The 21,922-nt window shown below is 32.2% G+C and overlaps 1 protein-coding gene and 1 long non-coding RNA gene across 4 annotated transcripts in view; one reads left to right on the top strand and one right to left on the bottom strand.

Moving 5' to 3' along the window:
* The window catches only part of LOC149476246 (uncharacterized), a 134,028-nt gene that overhangs the window by 35,797 nt on the left and 76,309 nt on the right, over nucleotides 1-21,922 (top strand). The gene's annotated exons all lie outside the window — the stretch shown is intronic.
* The window catches only part of Dll (homeotic protein distal-less), a 93,835-nt gene that overhangs the window by 57,040 nt on the left and 14,873 nt on the right, over nucleotides 1-21,922 (bottom strand). For all 3 annotated transcript variants that reach the window (XM_089712292.1, XM_089712294.1, XM_089712293.1), the window contains exons 2-3: nucleotides 20,220-20,702; nucleotides 10,007-10,194 (exon numbers count right to left, since the gene is read on the bottom strand). In XM_089712292.1, coding sequence (XP_089568418.1) covers nucleotides 10,007-10,194; nucleotides 20,220-20,544 — 513 coding nt within the window. In that variant the 5' untranslated portion in view covers nucleotides 20,545-20,702. The remainder of the gene's footprint in view (nucleotides 1-10,006; nucleotides 10,195-20,219; nucleotides 20,703-21,922) is intronic.

The raw sequence follows: 21,922 nt of genomic DNA, 5'->3' as shown, positions 1-21,922 counted from the left end.
TCTTCATTCAACTCACATACTGTCAAAAGTGTGTGTGAAGTCCCGTGTCCCCGTAGTGGGGTAGGGGGCAGATGCATTATTCATACATCTGTTTCACTGATCGATTTTCTTTAGCGACAAGTAGGTGATCAGCCTTCTGTGTCCTGCCAGACGGAGACATTTTTTTTTCGTCTCCACCGGGAATCGAACCCAGGACCCCTCGGTTCTACGCTCATGCGTCAACCACTGTACCGAGGAGGCGGTCTGTCAAAAGTGACACTAAAATAAACGTGAAAATCGCTATCTCTCTGCTGACCTTACCCCGTTTAAATAATGACATGCATCTAGATCCAACTTGACTTACAAGATACACTGAGCCGCGTGATACACACATAAAATATTATAATACATGTACAATAGATAAATCATAGATTCTGAGTTATTTGTGGTATTATAAAGTGGAATAAATTTATAATTATTACGATCTTATCAATGTACTTGTTAGTAAGTGACTCATAAAAATAAAATTGAGTGCAGATTTTTGATGTAAATAAGCAAAAACGTAGATTTTATTACTGTGAACAACTATACTTCGTCCGTGATAGCTCTGCCAAAAACGTTCATCCATTGAACTGTTTCTTTATGAATTTTATGGAATATACCGAGATAGTTGAATAGAGGCAAAGGCTAGTAGCGGGTATAATAAGCATATTCAAAAGAAATGGAAATAACTGCACTAAACTATGCAATATACTATGAACGCGTGTGAAGCGTAGCTCTTATGCCAATCATGTCCCAAAATATGTTCTCATGGTGCCATAACTTTCAGATACACAGCTTAGATGCAGCAGAATTAGTTTTTAAGAGGCTTTAATGTCTAAGGACAGATACTGTAATACAAAATCTTGCAGTCGACTATAAATTTCCTTGGTCATATTGACAATCCCATGTCTACTTTAGAAAGCAGTGGTACAAAGGTCACTACAACGGTGACTTCAAGGGTAGATATTTCTGGATTATAAGACATCACGTCTCTAACAGTACCTGCAAGGGCACAATACAGAATTACAAGACAATGTCTTTGTTGCAAGCACGTCATAATTGTGACAGCAGGAAATGGACAAAAAACACGCTACGCTTCGCTGCAAACGCGTCAAAACAGTTGCTATCAATTCGTGGCATCGCATCAGGTGCGGAATTTGAGAAATTGTGCAGTTAGATGATTGTAATGTTAGTTCAATGTCTTATAATTTAGAAAAGACAACGTGATTCATCCAGTTGTTGTTCATTTTGAAAAGATGTGGTCACTCGGAGATGTATTGACTGTCATAGAAGGATTTTATCATTATTCTTCTTATCTTAATATATATAAATCTCATGTCACAATGTTTGTCCTCAATGGACTCCTGAACCACTTAACCGATTATAATAAAATTCGCACACCATGTGCAGTTCGATCCAACTTGAGAGATAGGATAGTTTTTATGAAAAAAAAACGGAAACATGTAGGTATCACGGGCGAAGCCGGGACGAACCCCTAGTATACGATACAAATATTTTAAGATGACATGACTATTTCTATATATTTATATCGTTATAATATAAGTTTCCCGCGGCTTTGCATATACATTACAGGGATGGATAGTTAAAACATATTTTGTCATGGATGACAATCATCCAGAGAAAATGCCGTTTTTGTGAGAGTAGGTAACAAACGTTCATTCTAAAATATTTTTAGGATTAGCAGAATTGAAGTATTAATGTTTTATTACAAAGAAAATGATTAAATTCGTATAATCCAACGATTGTAGTAGAACTAAAGTTTTCCCTTGGCACCGAGTCAGCCATTTTTTACAATGTATATCTACCTACTAAATCATGCAGCGAAACGTGTAGGTTGCATCAACGTTAATGTAAATATGGACTGATTAAATTATAAATTGCTTTGTATAACGAGGTTTTGAATAATCTCGAAAGTAATGGGTCAGAATTCAGAAAGTGAGATATTGTTGTGATTTAGAAACTGATGTTTGCTTAAATAGTACCATGGGTCCATTATGATAAGTTATTTTTAATAGGAGTGATAAAAAATTTGACGTTATTCGGATAATTTTAATAAGTATGAATTCAGTACTTTCATAACATGAAACCTAAAAGATTTAATTTCATAGGTACTCCTTTATATTTTAACACAATACAAATTTGAAATTCTTAAAATGTTAATCATTCTTTCTATATTTAGCTAACTATATTTTATGATACTAAACTTATTTCCTTCTTTTTAACGTAATTTTGAAAATAATAAACAAATCAATACCAATACATTGAAATAAACCAAGCATCATAATCAAAATTATCCACCAACAACACAAAAAAGCGGTCACCAATTCCCGATTAGTCCCATTACTACAGTGTGGTCACCCTACGTTATCTAGATATTACCATACAATGGACTGTGTCCTTGGCTCTCCACCTTCCTCTTACAAGTGGTGAACATTTTAGGGTTCCGTAGATAAGAAGATACGGAAGATTAAGATTAGAATTATTTATTTTTATTTAAACAAATAAGGTCTAAGTAAATGAGGTATTAGACGGATAGAATTCTCGTGTTATAGTGCTTGTAACTTCTTCCAAACAGATTGACCGATATTTATGTAAGTTTTTTGTAGATAGGTATATTCAATAGGTCTGCAAAAAGGTCGTAAATAGTATTTGTACCCTTAAGGGATAAAGGTAAGTATGTAAATAAATCATCTTTAAGGTATATCTATAGTACCGCACACTCTTATATTATGTACCTAATTTCTAGAAATTTTATATGTTATCCATAATAATAACCTAGAAAGTAGGTATTAAAAAGCAATATTTCCTATCAAACTTTGGCTAACAATTCCAAAGAGAAGTCACGCGTAAAATGTAATCAACGTATTCCTCATAATAAGGGCTTCATATGAAAACATGCGGGCGGAGCCGGGGGGCGAGCCTAGCTATTAAAATAAAGGTCAATAGATTGTATCGTATTAATAACGGCTTTAAAACGCGATCTTCTCGTTATTTAACCCGTTTAAATGATGAAAGATGTTATGGCTAAAGCTACTTACTTCCTTTATTATTTTACAGTTGGCTGGAAGAGATCGCTATTATAGGACAAGGTCGGAGGAAGTTGTGCAGGAATAACTTCAAGATGAAAAGCTTATTGAAAATGTTAAAATAAAGAGGTAACCACAAAATGCCACATAAACATAAAAAAAGGCGTTTTAGAAGTTTTCTTTCCTAGGTATATTATCATTACTAGCTGCTCCGCGCGGTTTCACCCCCGTGGCTCCTCTCCTGTTGATCGTAGCGTGATGATATTATATTATAGCCTATAGCCTTCCTCGATAAATGAGCTATCTAACACCGAAAGAATTTTTCTAATCGGACCAGTAGTTCCCGAGATTAGCGCGTTCAAACAAACAAACAAACTCTTCAGCTTTATAATATTAGTATAGATGAAACTTTTTTAGACTATCTATGAGAAAGCACTAGGTAGTAAAAACTAGCCTAAAACTAGTTGAAACAGTCGTACATATCTATCTATAGGTAATATAAAAATGAATCCCAAAATGTGTTGGTAAGCGCATAACTTGAGAACGGCTGAACCGATTTCGTTAATTCTTTTTTTATTATATTCCTTGAAGTACGAGGATGGTTCTTACGTAGAGAAAACATAAATATGTACCACGGGCGAAGCCGGGGCGGACCGCTAGTTCAAAATAATAATTTTCAAGTAAGTTCATTCATAAAACCTTACAAACTCGGTTCAAATTTATAAACCTACTTTGTAAAGTAATTAACACCAATTAACTATAGTTTATAAGTTACTAAGTTTAAAGTTATAATGCACTTCGAGCTAAGTTAGTTTAAAGTTACATACAAGTTACTCGTAAGTTCAATAGTGTGGTTAATGCTTAAATTATGTATTACATATTTAACCTTAAATGTGTTGTGTTTTTGATATTTAATGATAACAAAATATTCTTATTTTATTGCAATGAATAAAAGCGATTTAAATGCGCTTAAAAAGTCCGGTGGAATTTTAAATTGGAATACCTATCGGAAATTTTATTTTTAGTCATGTACCTATTTAATTTTAATTTACCACACTTGTAATAACTTACTAACATCAAATGACTAGTTCATCATAACCCGAAGTCATCAAACTGTTAGTTCATTCATAAAATCGTTAAATTTGGTTAAACTTTAAAACCATTAGGTATGTCTAACTATCAACTATAAGTTAATTTTTTTTTAAATAACAGAGAACAAAATCTGTCCCAAACCTAGTCTCACAATACACCCCATACCTCTCTAATAAATTTATAACACAGAACTTTTCATTTCCATAGACAACAAAAAACATACTCGTGCAACTTATCTCATAATCAATATTAAATCTCTTGAATTCCTTGCGATTCATAGAAACAGCGCATTTCTTACATTTATGCATTACATTTGCATATATTCAGCATACATGTGTTTCATTTGGTTTTTTCTCTTCGCTATATGCCGTGAGTAACGTTCTCCTTGGAAATAATTACGCAATAAAAACTTTCCATTAAATACTTTTTTTTATTGTCTATGACATAGATGATTAAAAAAGTATAACTGTCAATGTTTTGGCGGGTTTTTATGTGCGTGATATGAACTATGGAACTATTACTTTTTTTTTGTATAAGTAATGTAAACTTTATTCATGTTTTATGTAAATAATATTTATTTGTATTTTAAGTAGTTCTACATATTATATATTATGCATTATCTAAGAGATTTTGTATTTTTAATTATGTTTAAAATTAATAATATGTAAAGCAAGTGTAAAGCATTGTTGATTTAAAAAGCTATTTGAGCATGAAATATTAATATTTAGAAACATCATGGAAATATATGATCAAATGCTTTTTTCCAATGCAATGATAGTTTAAATTCTTTTTGGACAAAACTGTAACCCATTTTCAAAATCCTAATTGTCTGTCAACGTACATCGTATTTATAACAATTACGCCAATTTGTTGTTAATTGTTTACAATTGAAAACAATTTTCCAATTTGCCGCCTTTTGTTTATTGTCTGTCGAAGTGGGTTACAGATTAAATAGAACGTTTTGTTAAAAACAATTTCGAATTAGGAATGGCGGGCTGTTTGACGTTTTTATTTTTTTATTTGTTGATTGATATATAGGGCTTTGTATTTAATTATTTATTGTGTAATCTCAGTGAGAATATTGCGTCATTGACGCGTTTTTCTTTATGCTCATGTACTTATGTATCCATTAATAATATAAGGTGGTGTGACTAAAAATCTCTATCTTTTGGGAATATGGATTATTAAAGTTTCTCTCGAATTGAATAAAATATGATACAGAAAAATGTTTAATGCATAAAAGAAGCATATATTAGCTCTACTTAAAAGGCGGTAGCTACAAAACGAATGGATATTTCACATTTATAATACAAGTACATTTATACATAAGGTGCAAAGATAGTGCAAAGTCATCTTCACTGTTAGGAAAGATGACTTTCCAATTTCAAAATCGAGTCCTTGATTGGCCGTCAATACCAACCGTTCGACCAATGGCAGCTCGTCAAAATGAATGACGAAGCACTTCAAAGACAATTGTTGAAAAAAATTAAGACAAAAAATATCGGCTTCTGTTAAAGTGGCATGCTTTTTGTCCGGCTTTGTGACTCACTGACAGTGCTCTACGTATTTTTTACAGCCTTTGTTCGTGAAAACGTATCTTTTTTATTCTCTTTTAACGCATTGTAATTGTATGTTTTCCCATATACCTCTAGCGTACTACATCGAAATGTCAAAAGACGCGCTCATTTCGAAAATGGAACGTCGAAGCTATAGAGTATAAAGAAAAAAAAGAAAAAAGCGACAACAAAGCGGCCCGCGAAGTCAAGTGTCAACAAAAAAAAAGCTCATTTGATCGGTGGACGTCAGAACGAAATGATGATGGATGAACACAGCTACCGTTCCTTAATTCGTATTGGAATGAGGTTCTGTGACGAATCCGAGAGCCTTAACTTATTTCTAGTAACGCACCCTGTGTATGTGGCATTATATTTATATATTTATATGTAGGCAATAACACACCTGTATCTTACTGATATTATAAACTAGCTGTACCGCGTGGTTTCACCCGCTCGCGAACCCATGGGAAAATCAATTAGGTACCTAAGTACCTATTTCTATAGGTCATGTGTTATTCTGATGTAGGTATAATACACTATATACTGTTAAGTTTCATGCAAAGCCATCGTCATTTTTCGTTAGTAACAAACATAATACATACCTACATCCATCCATCCTCACAAACATCCGAATTTATAATATTAGTAAGTGAGAGTTTGTGAGGTGTATGTTTGTTACTCTTTCACAGGAAAACCACTTGTTTTGATTATACCTACTTGATGTAGCTTTAGTATCAGAATAACACACAAGTTATAGAAGCTTTAGCTTTTGACCGCGGATGAAGCCTTTATGTTATGTTTTTAAACGTATTTCTTATTTATTCACTACGCAAATAGATAAACCATTTTATCATAATTACAATACAAAATGACACATTTTTTATAGTAACAAAAACAATGAGTTTGTTACATTGTTGAATGGGAATTTATAACAAAGGATTGGAAATAAGGAAACTATAATATCTCTAATAAAACAATTTTATTATTATTAGTTTATCGAAGGAATATCCCTTTTAAATATCGTTAAAATGCTTATAGTTAAAGTAGATTTATTACATTTTATTACTTAGCAAGGAGCGTATTTATATCTTCTTATATATAAAAATGAATCGCAAAATGTGTTGGTAAGCGCATAACTCGAGAACGGCTGAACCGATTTCGATAATTCTTTTTTTATTATATTCCTTGAAGTACGAGGATGGTTCTTATGTAGAGAAAACGTAAATATTATGTACCACGGGCGAAGCCGGGGCGGACCGCTAGTTGTAAATATTATTTGTTATTTATATCGGCAATAGACCTCCCCCCTGGGCCCTGACTATAAACATTTTTTTAAGAACGTAGATAATATTATGGCTACGTCATACGTGTATAGGTATACATAATATTATTAAATATAATATTATGGAGCGTTCAATTAAATCAATATTGTTGTTTTGTTGTGTTTAAAAGTCATTAAAAAAGTGAAGTTCCTATGAATTTTATTAATCTTCACACGATAAAAAGTTTCAAATTGGATATATGAAAAAAGAACCGGGAAATGTAACATGTAATGTTACAATTTAAAATAAAAAATGTTGCAAACGGCTTGACCTTTGCATTATTGCCACAGATTACTAAGAACTGTTTGCATTTGAACAATAGATCATAAACAGTACCAGAGACAAACTCTATGAAATATTATATCCATATTGTCAATGGTATAGAGTCTGTTTTATAGTTATGGGATTGATGGATGTGAGAAAGAGATGGGGTGATGTGTATCCCATTTTTTGTTTAATGAGGAATCGAATCGAGGAATAGGAAATGGTGGTAGTGTTGTTTTTATTACGAAGTTTACGATACGATAGTTTTCATAAATTTTTGAATTATTTTGGTATATTTAAATAATTATTATGATTTCATTACGTTTTAAATCAATTTAAAATTGTTGTGTTTCTTAGTTTAAATTATATTTAGATGAAGTTACCACTTTAATTAACAATGTCTTACTACTCGAATATACAAAACACTATAAGAAAAATATCATCATTGAACTTCCAATTTTTAAAAGGGCGATACATAGGTACATAGATAAGTATTTCATAACAAGTTTATTAAAATGAGCCATATCAACATCAAAATTCTAAATTTCGGTAACACATGCAAAAAGTTTTTATTTTTTATCGATACTATTCTCTACGACATACATCACTATCATATCGACGCGGGCTCATCAAAGTGCGGCGTACAACTTCAGACAATAACTGAGAAATATTAAATTATAATAAAATTATCTTGAGATTACTTTTTATGCTTCAAGATTGAAGTATAAAGAAATAGACAGGACAGTAGGAAAATCATTGTTTATTTTTTAGTACTGATACATTTTTCTTTTGTATAACGTAGGTATACTGTTAAGAAATTAATGGGAGAAGCCACTGGCTCCTGAGACACAGTACTTAACTAATTCAGGAGCCTATGGATTCATATATAAGCTGTACCTATTTCTTTATGTCAATAAAGTTTTTATTATTTATTTATTTAAAATCAGGGTCTAATAATAAAACGGAATATGATCTAGTTTATGTATTGCTATTAAATTTTATGCAAATATTTCTGTACATTGTAACAAGCTTATTAAGTATTATCGGTTTTAGTTTTATATTTTATACTTCATAATTAAAGATAATATTTCAAACTGTTTACTATAACGACCAATAACTTGAGCTAATGCAAACGAACATAAAACATAACTCTATTCGTTTCATTTTATATACATATTTAAAGCCTAGGTACTTGTAATTTTAATCAAATCTAAGTGAAAAATGTATTGACCTGTGAGCCAATATTATTATTTATTATTAATTTTAAAAAGTATCGTCATATAAGATTTATAATAAATCCATAGATGTTAAAGTAAAACTAAGTAAAAATTAAGTTCGTATTTTTATACCAGGTCCGCTCTACAAGTCACAAAGTCTACAAGAATCACACGAATTATTCATTCTACACGGCGACACATGACGAATCAATCGGCCACGATCGGCCGCGCTCTCTGCTGAAAACTACTCTATATGTCTTGACTATGGATGTCATAACAAATTGGAATGTGGTCTATGGGAAGATGAGTTTTTTGTTTTTTTTTTATGGATTTGGATTGGTACTGGCTGGTGATATGTTTTTTATTGTCTTTGATTCATTTTTTCGATCATCGATGTATAGTTACTGTGTCTATACTCTATACAAAAGTAAATTTGATACGTAATTATTGGCCTATTAAATATTTGAGAAAGACAACTAATAATTCTTAAAATATTATACCTACAGTATCTATTAGTCGATAAATGTCAGCTCTTAGTTTCATAAGTCATAACTATGAAGATATTCTTAAATATTGACGTGATTTAAACTTGACTTTAAACATAATTCTACCCCTTTTGTCACGTAAACTTGAAGCATTTCATATAATTGTCAAATAAAATAAAAGAATTTATCATCAAACAATATTCCCGCCAAAACGCAAAAGTATTGCAGCAACAAAAAAGTAAATAGCTACTACGACTATGAAACCGCACTGTCACAGATAACAAAAACTTGTAATTATACCTCTCTAATCTGTACTACTGCATGTAAGCGAGATGTACAACATATTGTAAATCTTATTACAACGGTATAAGGTCTTATTTTACACGTTGGCACAGATAAAAAACAAGTGAACGCTACATAGAGTTAATTATTAGTTTTGTGACATAATTACTATGTAGCCGCGTTGTCTATGTTTTTTTACGTTTGAAATTTCTGGTCACGTTGTTGAAGAAAGCTTATTGTTAGTGTTAAATAAAATTAACAGTCATTCTGTATGCGAATAAAATGTACGGATGCATTAATATAGATGATTTATTACATAACTTATAACCGATATTGCGTATTTTATTCAGTCATATAATAATTATTCATTTCAATACGTTAGTAATTGAAACATGTCATTAGCATGTCATCTTAAAGCAGTATTATTTTAATACAGTGTGGAAAAATGACAAAGATACGAGTTTATAAATTGTCTAGCCTTATCACTTTCAAACTGGATATAATACTGCTTTAAGACGTCATAGTAACCACTCTGTTTTAGCATAAATCGCGAAAAGTATTCATCGTTCTCGTTGTGGTAGAAAAACCTCATGTCTTAACATACAAGTCACAAAAACTGCTAGTTAATCAAGTGATAGTAGAAAAATTTATACCATCCTACCAAAATCTACCACGATTCCACAAAAATGTACCAGCATTCTACCAAAATCTACCACTCACCTGTGTCTGCGTCAGGCCCAAGCTTGCCGCCAACTCCGCTCGCTCCGGCAGCGCGAGGTACTGAGTTCTCTGGAACCTTCTATTTAGCTGCTGCAGTTGTAGGCTAGAATAGATCGTCCTTGGTTTCCTCATCTTTTTGCCTTTCCCGTTCACTCGGAGACCCGGGTCGTCGGAGAGACCACATTTTTCTGTCAATACATACATTTAAATGAATAATAACATTGAAAACATGAAAACATAAGTCATGGAAAATATTTATTACTTAAATTTTGATATATTATTGAAAACATGAAAAGTTATTACGACAAATTTGAATTCTATAGATAGTAAATATTTTTAATCAGGCAACATTGTAAATAAGGGTAAATTCACGAACATCCGGCCAATAAAAATTGCACCGCTAATGTTTATTGCGAATTGAAATGCAAAATAATTTTAATTTATAGATTGTTAAATATCAAACTATATAACTGTTTTGTGTTTAACTATATACTATTAAAACTTCATAATATTATTGTAATAGAGTACATATTATCAATTATGTATGCGTTTATGTAAAAAGAAATCACTGTAATAATTGTTTTTACATATTCTCGAATCATAAACTTCCAATTGGCCCTAATACACGAATTGAAACTCAAAATGTGTAATGTAAACGAATCCGCCATAAATCAGTGCAAGCGAAACGATGCAATAAATTCACAATATAAATACGAATGCACCGTAAAATATATGAAAGGCGCTCGCTACTTGATAATAGTCAGTGGTAAGTAGTAATTATCGATATCAGATCGCCCGAGAGACCGACACTAACGCACATTAATATATCGATAACTTGAAAGTTGAAGGACGCTTGACCGGTATTCCATATTCAAATTTTGGAGGGCTTTCACAGATCATTGAGTTTTTTTTTACTGAAGGAGGTTGTACATGTTTTGAATTGACATTTAGAATTTTTATATCGTAAACTTTTATGTTTAAAGTATTGTTTTAATGTGCGTGAAATAAACAGTCGTTAAAGGTTCAATTTTATTACATCCGTATTTGTTCTTTATCGTCAAATACGCGCGTATTTCTAATCAATTTGACAGGTGACGGGTTTTACATCCAAGGGTACATTGTTTTATTTTTATTTACAATTGTAATGTGTTTTATGAATAAGGGTTTTTATACATACAGTGAGGCAATTTATTCTAGAAATTATGAAGGATTTCCATATTTTCTGTCTTCACCTTTACGGAATTTATTAGCGTTTCATCATTTATTACTTATTTGTTTTGTTTTTTATTTAACTAATGTTTCGTTCTTACAATATTAATTGACTTAGATTCCTTTCTATAAGAATATACAAACTGACCATCGATTTTGTAGTATAATACAAACAAACATCTATGAATATCAATAAATATCATGATATCATCTGAAATACGAGTCGAGTCATAAATTTAGTCAATTAATTGCACCCTCTAAAACTGTGTTTATCCGCTACCAGTATACAGTGATGTATCGTCTTTAAACAAAATTTAATTTATTACCAAGTGAGCGTTATTTGTGGTATTTACCCTATATGAAATAGTACTGAAATAAAGAGCTAATCTTTTTGACGGGACATTTTTGATTTCAATACATTTATCGAGCTTAGGTAACTCACTTTTTTATAGGTTCATCTCGATGTATAAAATGTCAATACATTGTAATGTAAGATTGTTTGTAAAAGCTGTATGTCTACTGACTTTAATGAGATTACACCGTAAATTAGTTTTTTTTTCAGCTTTATAATTAACATTTTTTCATACATTCGGCTTTACGCAAAGTAATGTAGTTTTATCGATAAAATATATCGATATTTTTAATCAAACGAGGATGGAACATAAATCAATCTAAGACTTCCAAATGGTTTCCCATGCATACATACATATCAAGACGCTCGGACAGACGGACGGACAAAACAATGCGAGGCCTGAGGTACGGACACACCCCTGCACTAGTGATGTACAAATTGTCGATATTTTTAATAGTACTTATCTTACACAATGATAAAGTATTTTTATATGTTCGTAAGTAGATTGAAGGTATTATGATCGTCTCTAGTTAAGATTCAATAAAAATATCGAAATATACGTTGAATGCTAAATGATTATTGTAAATAAATAATAAATAAATACACTTTATTCAGCACCAAGTAAATACACGTAAAAAAAGAAACATACAATATGTTATAAAGCTAAAAAGGCGGCCTTATCGCTACTAAGCGATTTCTACCAGGCAACCTACGGGTAGGATTTTTAATTATAAGAAAGAGGTGAAAACAATAGGTGGTGCAGCAATGAAAATGAATTACAGTATATTTACTACTCGATCACAAAATAAAATTACATTACATGTACACTTACAGAAAAACATAGACGATCAAGATTCAAGGCGGGTGAAGGCTGGACTTTATTTTAATTATTTAAAAAAAAGGTCTGGCTAAAAAGTTATCATAAAATTGTTGAAAGGAAGTTATAAATTGAATTGTTTGCTAAACATTACAACTTTAGTGACAGACATACCATTATATGAACTCTTATTTACACTCAGAAAAAAACATCCTATTTAAAATCTATTCTTCGTTTAATGAGATTCGATTACAAAATCGTGATGTTTTTTCATTTAACATTAAAACGCGTTAGACCGGGAGATACTGACACAAAATTTCGAGTCATTTGTAACAAGGATGGCGGTTCTACAGGGGTCTTAGTACGCAATGACAAAAAGAAAAATGATGGTGTGAACGCTGGTACCGGTGGCTTAGTCGCGTGGGAGTTTGTCGAACTCGTCGGAAAAATAGCGAAAGTCATACGATTTGTAACACAAAAATTTTAGAATTTACCGATAGCCCATAAAAAAGTAGTAGGCGGTAGTGTCATGCCATACTTTTCCGGTGTGACTTACAGCCCGCCATACCGACGCGAATGTGTTGATTTAAATAAAACAATCATTCAACCATTTGTACCAGGCTAACTTTTGCACAGGTAACTATCGTTGTGCAGCCATTTACGAAAATCGCCATGCCATACTTTTCGGACGATTCCAAATGGTCGCCATACCGCCGAAAATCTGCAAAAAATTTTTATTTCGCCAAACTTTTTGTACCAGTATTGCATTTGGATTTTTGGAGAGTATTTGATAAAATGTGACCATTATTATATTTGCCATACTTCTAGTAGGGGGAAAAAGTGCTGTCATACTTGAAAACTTAATTTATTATTAATTTATATAAGTGAAGATTTCCAATACATAGATCTTTGAAATTTTGTATTTATATTTGTTGATCCTCAAACTTACAGGAAAAATAAGTGCCATACTGTTACAAATCGTTTGACTTTCGCTATTTTCCGACGAGTTCGACTAACGCCCACGCGACTAAGCCGCCGGTACCAGCGTTCACGCCATCGTTTTTCTTTTTGTCATTGCGTACTAAGACCCCTGTAGAACCGCCATCCTGTTACAAATGACTCGAAATTTTGTGTCAGTATCTCCCGGTCTACGTGTATATACAGCATTTATATCCATTCAAGTGTCAACCGGTTGAAACGTATGTTATAAAATTTAATCTAATTAATTGAAATTACTTATGTAGTCAATTTTAATGAATTATTCATTCAAAATGCAATTTTATAAAGAAGATAAATTATTCAATGTGTTTGTTTGTAACCATTCAAATGATGACCTTTATAAAAATGTTTATGAGTAAATCATTGAATAGTAAAACTGGTTAAAAATGTATAATTTTATTGGTAATTGAGATTAAATTATATTGCTTGTTGTTATGAACATATATTTTTATCCAAAGCGTTTAAAGAATTCATAATCATACCTATAAAACATATCAATATTCCGATTTCCCTAGACATTTACATCGCAAATTATACAAATCTTCTCAACTATATATTTGTAAAATAAACTAAATCTTGAACATTTCTTAATTCTGTTATGTATTTCATTGATAGAAGGGGAACCAAGGATCTAAATATAGACTTAAAGAATTTACCTTCAATGCGTTTTACCCGTTCTTGTCATACTAATCTATATTTCTGCAATATCCCATTTATCCAAAACCTCAACACTTTCCAAAATACCATTAATCAAAATTAAAAAACATCGACAACACAGCACATCACTAGCTTGCGTCGAAATAGTACCGCCCACTCGCCCGCCTACCGAAAATGTTAAGATAAAACGGGCCTTTAAAAATAATAAAAACCTAACCCAAAAACATTTAACCCTACACAAAAACACTTTAATGTGATCTCTGTTCGCGATTACGGTTAAGCGAAGTTACGCGCGGTCAGTACTTGGATGGGTAACCTTCATGATTGAGTACATTGTTTGCCTGAAACCTTTATCAATTAGACTTCTTACTACTAGGTAGGTATATTTTATATCTATGACGTCAGAAATCACAAGGCAATTCCAGATAAAAAGAATATGTAGATACTATACTTTACTAAAAAAAGAATATCTATATGTACATACCTACTTGCTCGTCTATCTATATGTCAAAATTTTATTAAAATAAATATAGTCGTCAAAACGTGACAAACAAACACATAGTTTAATATTTATCTACGAACTATGCTATTAAAAATATTGATTTAATTATATTAATTACTATTCCTTTATCCAGATTCAAGATAGATTAAAAATTTATAACTGCGTCTACATATTAAGGTAAAAACTATATCACACGACACATCTAAAACTAAGACAGGTTTAAAAAGATAAAAGATAAAGATTCGTAGTAAGGATAACCTGGGGCTAAACTGGGCTAAGGCAGTAGGACCATGTACAGTTAGATACAAAAGTCGTTAGGAAATAATACTTTTTGAAATTACAACTTTAATAGGGAACTCTGAAGTATTGTAATATATTTATGAATAACATAAGGTATCAGAGAAATACTTTTATCAAAATCTACTGAACTTTTTTTCGCATATTTTTGTAGTACCTAATAATAGCATTAAATAGAAATATTCACAGAAAAGTATAAGAGCAAATATAGATAGTTTGATATGACATTCAAATTAAGTGAATTCGAATGAAACTATAAACAATTATAAACAAAAATATGTACTAGAAACATAAGTTCTTACTAACTACTACCTATTTTAACTATTGTATTATGTGACTATCATTTTAAATCAAGTACATTCAGAATAAAAGTCAAACTCATCAAATCATTTAAGGACAATTTCGAAACAAATGTTTTTAAATTAAATACATATTAAACACTTTTGTACATGACAGTATCTACCAACACGCGTGCGTAGCTTCTTCGAAAAACCTCAAAAACTGTAAGTAACAATTAAAAATATCTATAATGATGGCATTCGCTGTGTTATTAGAAATATTAGAATATTTTTTATCGGCAATGCTTCGGGCCAGCAGATGTATGACGCGAGGGTTCCGGGTTCGACTCTCTAATTATGACGTGTCACAGTTCCCTATTTTAAATATTATTTTATATTTTTGTGTATTTTCCGATGTAACAGTTTTTAGATTCGCGACAAAGTTTTATTGAGAAGGTGTGCGATGTATAAATTGATTTAGTTTGTACCTATAGGTACTATTGATATTTTAATAAATAGTAAATGATTGCAAATTCCTACAATATATCAGAAGGAATACGAAATAGTCTTGAATCTATAATAATCAAGACGAAGTAAATACCTAAAGAGACTACTAACTAACTCACTACTAATTAGTACACACTACATTTGCCTTTCCTCTTGGTAAAAAATGGCATAGACGATAGTCTATTTGCAAACAAATTTGATTAAAAAGGTTCTATTTTTAATACTATGTCTACTTCAGTTCAGTATTAATATAATTAGATGGCCTGTATTTTAATCAAAGTAATGTAATAAATCAACAATATTTAATTAAGATTTATATCAATTAATAGTTCGGCAAATTGGGTTGAAATTTGACCGACATTACACACATAAGTGTATAATAGTGTCAGATTTAATATGTCCTATGTCCCCTAGAGGGGTATGGGGTAGATGCAATACATCTTTTTCACTGATCTTTCTTTGTAAGAAAGTGATTAGCTGTTTATAGCTTACTAGCTATCCGCTCGCTATACCCGCTTTGTCTATAACCTAATAAATTATTTACTAAACCCTTCCTCGAGACTCAATCTATAAATTGAAAAACCGCATCAAAATCCGTTGCGTAGTTTTAAAGATTTAAGCACATAGGGACGGACAGATAGCGAATTTGTTTTATACTATGTAGTGATTGACCTCACTTCATTTGTTTTCATCCGGGAATCGAATAGGAAACCCTGTCATTGCTGTACCGTCCTGATTGACTAACCACTGAACCTTACACTGAACAAAGGAGACTTTCAAATAAGTAATTAAGTTTGCATGTCTGTCTATCAATCACGACTGTATAAACAGTATTGAATAAGTTTTAATATCAAGAAAAATTAAAGACGTCAAATAAAATATACAATGTAACACAAAAATGTAAATAAATAAATAATTAAACAATAATTTAAAAACAATAAACTCGATTGATTGATATCTTAATTCACAATTTGTTGGATAATTGCCGTTATTAAGGCTTAATTAGTGTGAAACGACTTATAAAAGAATTGCTATTTTAAATTAATAAAACTTAAATTTATTTTTGGTACGGGAGCCAGGAACAGATTTTATGACCAAGTTCCTCTCAAGCGGTAATTAGTAAAATGCATCAAAGTATAGTATTATGAAGCCTCGTGAACGTCAGCTGGAGCTCGGTTGGGGGGAAGAGCGGTTGTAGCCTCCCGTATCAGCTGACGGTTTTTCCACCAAGATACAGCCAGCTGACCTATATATTTATCCACAGTTACATATAAGCTATCATCAGGTAAATTTTTGTTTGAGAGGAAATAACGGAAAATAAATTTTTCTTTAAATTTAACTTTCATGTTCGAGACACCAGCTGACGTATAATACACCATGTTGTAACCAGCTGATTATTTTTTTTCGTTGAGATATTGGGTTAGCTACAATTTGACAAATTTTTAGCTGAGAGGAAATGAATGAATGAATGTATTTTTTTTCCTACGTGCGTGGGAGGCTACAACCGCTCACCCCCCCAACCGAGCGCCAGCTGACGTTCACGAGGCTTTATAATACTATACTCTGAGGCGTCTGACGAATTATCTCTTGAGAGGAAATAATTAACCAAATTTGCACCTGGCTCCCGTACCATTCTTTTTGTCATCTCATATTAATTGACGATATTATCGATTATTGACTTTAAGAAATGAGGTTATTTGTTACAATTAGGGACTTACTGAGTACTCTCTATATCCTATCCTGTACTATAGGTATCCTAATATCCTATCCTATCCTACTAATAGATACTATAAATGCGAAAGTTTGTGAGGATGGATGTGTATATGTATGTATGTTTGTTACTCTTTCACGCAAATACTACCGAACCGATTGAACCTAGGCTAGGTTTTATTCCGGAAAACCCACGGGAAAGGGAACTATGCGGGTTTTTCTTTGAAAACGCGGGCGAAGCCGCGGGCGGAAGCTAGTAATAATATAAGTAAGAAGGTACATATAACTATATGCCAGCGTCAAGTAAAACTAATTACAGTTATTTATCTTACTTGAAATAATATCTGTGTCTTGCTACTGTTACATATATAATGAAACAAAAGAATATAAAAAACAACACATTGCAATACACTTGAGTCATTTTGCGTTGCAAACCTATGTTATGCAATAAAAAACTCAGATACTAATACCGGATAATCCTCACCTTGAAAATAGGAAGGTGAATAGAAATCACGAAATATGAAAACTGTTGTATTGGAAAATCGACCTTGATAGAACAACCGGTCGCTTAGAAAATGTACGTCGGAAAATATCAATTACGGATCAATATCCTTTGGTGTTTTTTATCTGTGGAAAAATACATTATGTAACCGTGATATGTTGTTGAAGTTATAATTAAAAATATTATAATGAAAAATTGTTTGGTTTATTTTTATACAGAATTGTTATGTTTTTAATAACATATTATAGATAGATCGAATTTCAAGTACCTTCCTACCTACTTGTGTGGTAAAATGTTTATTATTTGGAAAACAGCATTTAAAAATGTTAAAATTTAATTAAGTAGTTTCAAAGAATACTCTTCTCGGGGGAGCCTGACCTCTAGAGAACGCGTCCCCAGGTGGCGGATAGGGGAATGCTCTGTAGATATGCAGGGTAGGAGGGAAATACCTCCCGCGGACCAACAGGCACATATGTACTCTCTACTAGGCCGGTCTGACATATTCGGATTTAGGGTTGGTGGAGAGCAGCAGCACCAGGCAGGGTGTTGTGTAGAGGTCGGTATAAGTGAGAAACACTCATATCCGTGGAAGCTTCAAGATTAGACCAATTGAAGAGAAGCTGTCGGAAAGACGTCTCCAATGGTATGGCCACGTGATGAGAAGACCTGAAGAGCACATGACCAAGCGAGTCTTGGCCATAAATTCTGGACCGAAAAAGCGCGGTAGACCGAAAAAGCTCTACAAACTTGGATGTCTGTTATCAACAAAGACCTGAAGAAAGCTCAAGTAAATGATTCGACGACCCGGAATCGATGTCTCTGGCGAAGAATGACGAGGAGAGCCGACCCCAAATGAACTGGGATAAGGCTAGGCACAGTAGTAGTATCAAAGAATACACTAACAATCTAAAATATTATATTCAAACAGCAACGTACATTATTAGATACCGTATTATTAGTAATATCAAACACGATTAATTTATGTATAGAATATAATGTGACTTATCAAGCAAATAGTGATTTATAAGATCAGAATAATTACTCAATCACTCACACATCAATTAATCTATAATTTATTATCTATATCAAATGTCACCATAAATGTCAAACTCAATGTGACATCGAACAGTGGCGGGAAACGATTTATAAAATTCACAGAAAGCCTCAGAAAGCCAATTTAATCGTGACACAGATTATTAAATATTCATTCGGCGGTAAACCGCCTTGGTGACATTATTTTGACGTTTGATTGACCGTTTATACAATACGACTACGATATGTCGTTAACGGTATTATGACCTAACCATTAGCTTATGAATAATACAATGTATTAACGATTGTTTCCGAGACAATGCATCAATAAGAAAGAAGTCATATTTATGGGGAAATTAATTTAAATTGAATTAAACAGATGTAAGAGACGGTCAAGCAATAAATGATTATTGCCTTTTGTGGTCGTCTTGCGCTTTTTATAGGGAGATAATAAACAAACAGAGTACGATGCAAGCATACGAGGAATATACGAATATACGTTTATCGTACTCGATTGTCTCTTAAATGTACCAGTTAGTCAGTAATGTGTGACATAACTGAATAACAAACGAAAAGCCGCGGCCCACGGTAGTATTATTTAGTAAAATTATACTGGGTCTATAAATATATAAATAAACTTTCCTTTGTTGTTGTTTATTTCCTAATTATAAATGTCACATAAGTATTTAATATAAAATGTAATATGCTATTCACTCATTATCATTTACATTTCTTTTTTCTTAGTTATTTATGTTTTGTTTGTGACTTTCTTTGCATAAAATAACTGACTAGTTGGTAAGATGGCAAAGTTTTTATGAATTTAATCGTAAAGTCGAATCGTTAGCTATAAAGTCACTTTCATAGTAATATTTTATAAGGAAAAAACCGTCCTTTTAGCCGGCCTCGCCGCCATAAGAATCATTGTTTTATACATTTAATATTACCACAATTTTAACTTATCCAACACCTCTAATAAAGTAAAATAAAAATAGTAGTACTTAACGAAATTATAGTGGTGTTGTAATTTAAATTGTATGTAATATAAATATATAGTAAGTTTAGGCTGCTATTATAAGTGACACTTTTAGAAATTTAGTGAGAGGTGTAATTTTTTGTTACTTACCTTTGGACTTTGGAGATATATTTTGTTCTTACTATTGTTTTATTTTTTGCTTCTATATAATTTATACTGACTTCGTTTTCGATTTATGTCGTGTAGAGTTTGTGTTAAGAATTCCAAATTTGAATTTACTTTAATTATTAAAAAATTTATATTATAACCAGCCAGTGTTCATAAGCTTTTTTAGTGACCCAATTAAAAATAGTGCTGTAAATAAAAAAAAAAACTTACCATCTTTAGGCGGACTGGCGCACTGCGGTGCATAGGAACCTAAATGATAACCATAGGTATTTTGGTGCATTGGGGGGAAGGGGTACCCTAACGACCTAGGACTCGGGAAGCCAGACGCCTCGTGAGGGTTCTGCTGACCACCCGGACTACCAAAATGGTGCGGATGCTGATATCCGCCTTTGAAACCGTAACCGTGCTGCTGTAACTCTATGAACGCGGATTTAGAGGACACATTAGTTGGCGTAGAGTTATTCGAGTTCGATATATCGTGGGGCGTCTGCGTACCCCCCAAATGGTGGTGGTGGTCTAGTTCCTGGGTGGTCATGGCCGGCTGGGGTGTGGATGGGCCCCCCCCGTCCGTGGACTGAGGAGGCCCGAACGGATCTGAGAAACTCAGGGTGTTGGTTTTTGTGTTCGGGGACTGAATTCGGGTAATTTTGATGGATTTCCGATGCTCGCTGGTTATTTTGCCGCTGGGTTAGCCTGGAAAGAAATATATTTTTTTGTTAAAAAAACAATTTATATGAGCAAATTCATAGATAGTTGTAAAATGTTTATTTTAAATATCATTACAGTATCATTAATAACAATAGATATGGGAGATGAATGTTATTTTCGCTATAATTAAAAAGGTTTAATTTTATGACAACATGTTCTTTATTTCTAACCTATATTTAACACGTTTTTAAATTTACATTTTCGTACGTCTAATATGTAATTCTTGTTAATCTCTGCAGTCTATGGTCATGACGTCACAATTCCAAATTGGAACGTATTTAAGCTACATTCACACACCACTCAAGCGAATCGGTTAAGAAATTATAGAAATACGAACCGCCCACAGGTCAGGGGTTCGAGCTTTCTGGAAAACAATTTAGACGCCGACACGGTCAATTGATGCATCGGCTGAACCGGTCTTTGTCTTTTGATAAATTAAAAAAAAAGTTGTCTATGATCGTTGAGAAAATGTTTTTTTAGAATTGTGTGTGGTGGCCTCCGCGGTTGAACATACATGGGCATTTTAAAGTTTAGTGCGCTATATTTCATTGAGGAATTAAAAAAAAGAAATGATTTGTTTTTGCCTATGAGACTTATTTGATACCTACATATTGTAAGCCAACTTATAACTCAATGGTAATTCATTTCTATAAAATGTAGTAGGTACCTAAGTAAGCAATAGATAAATTTAAACTTATTTGTACCAAGATGAATAATAAAACATCTTTTCTATCCCTTTATTAATCCTTCCTCTTCTTGATAAAAATTGATTAAGAAACTGATATAAATTTAGAAATATACTAATACAGAAATATCATCATGTTATCATCATATTGCAAACAGAAAAGCATACTTAAATTTATATTAATTTCATCACCACAACAATATAGTCATCATCTAGTTATCTTTGAAACCATTAAAACTAATTGGTTCGAAACAAAACTTTCAAAACAACATTTCTCATAAAGCGAGAAAACCTCAAAACAAATGACCCGAAGAATTGGTATAAAAACCCTTTCAAATAGGGTTACCAGATTGTAACTTGATTGGAGATAATTTATAGACAGCTTATTAATAAATAATTATATATACAGTACTTTTTTATATGAAATCATATAATAATAGTTATGTTATCGTACGTGAAATAGTAAAAGACATGTTTCCTCTTTCCACTACATTGTCACTAATTTTTTTATATCGACAGT

The sequence above is a fragment of the Colias philodice genome, chromosome 28, assembly GCF_061535455.1.
Source record: "Colias philodice isolate Cphi_HAF_F1 chromosome 28, ilColPhil1 Martin Lab GWU primary, whole genome shotgun sequence".
Classification (NCBI taxonomy): Eukaryota; Metazoa; Arthropoda; class Insecta; order Lepidoptera; family Pieridae; genus Colias; species Colias philodice.
The sequence above is the reverse complement of the archived record's forward strand: the minus strand, read 5'-3'. Positions and strand labels throughout refer to the sequence as shown.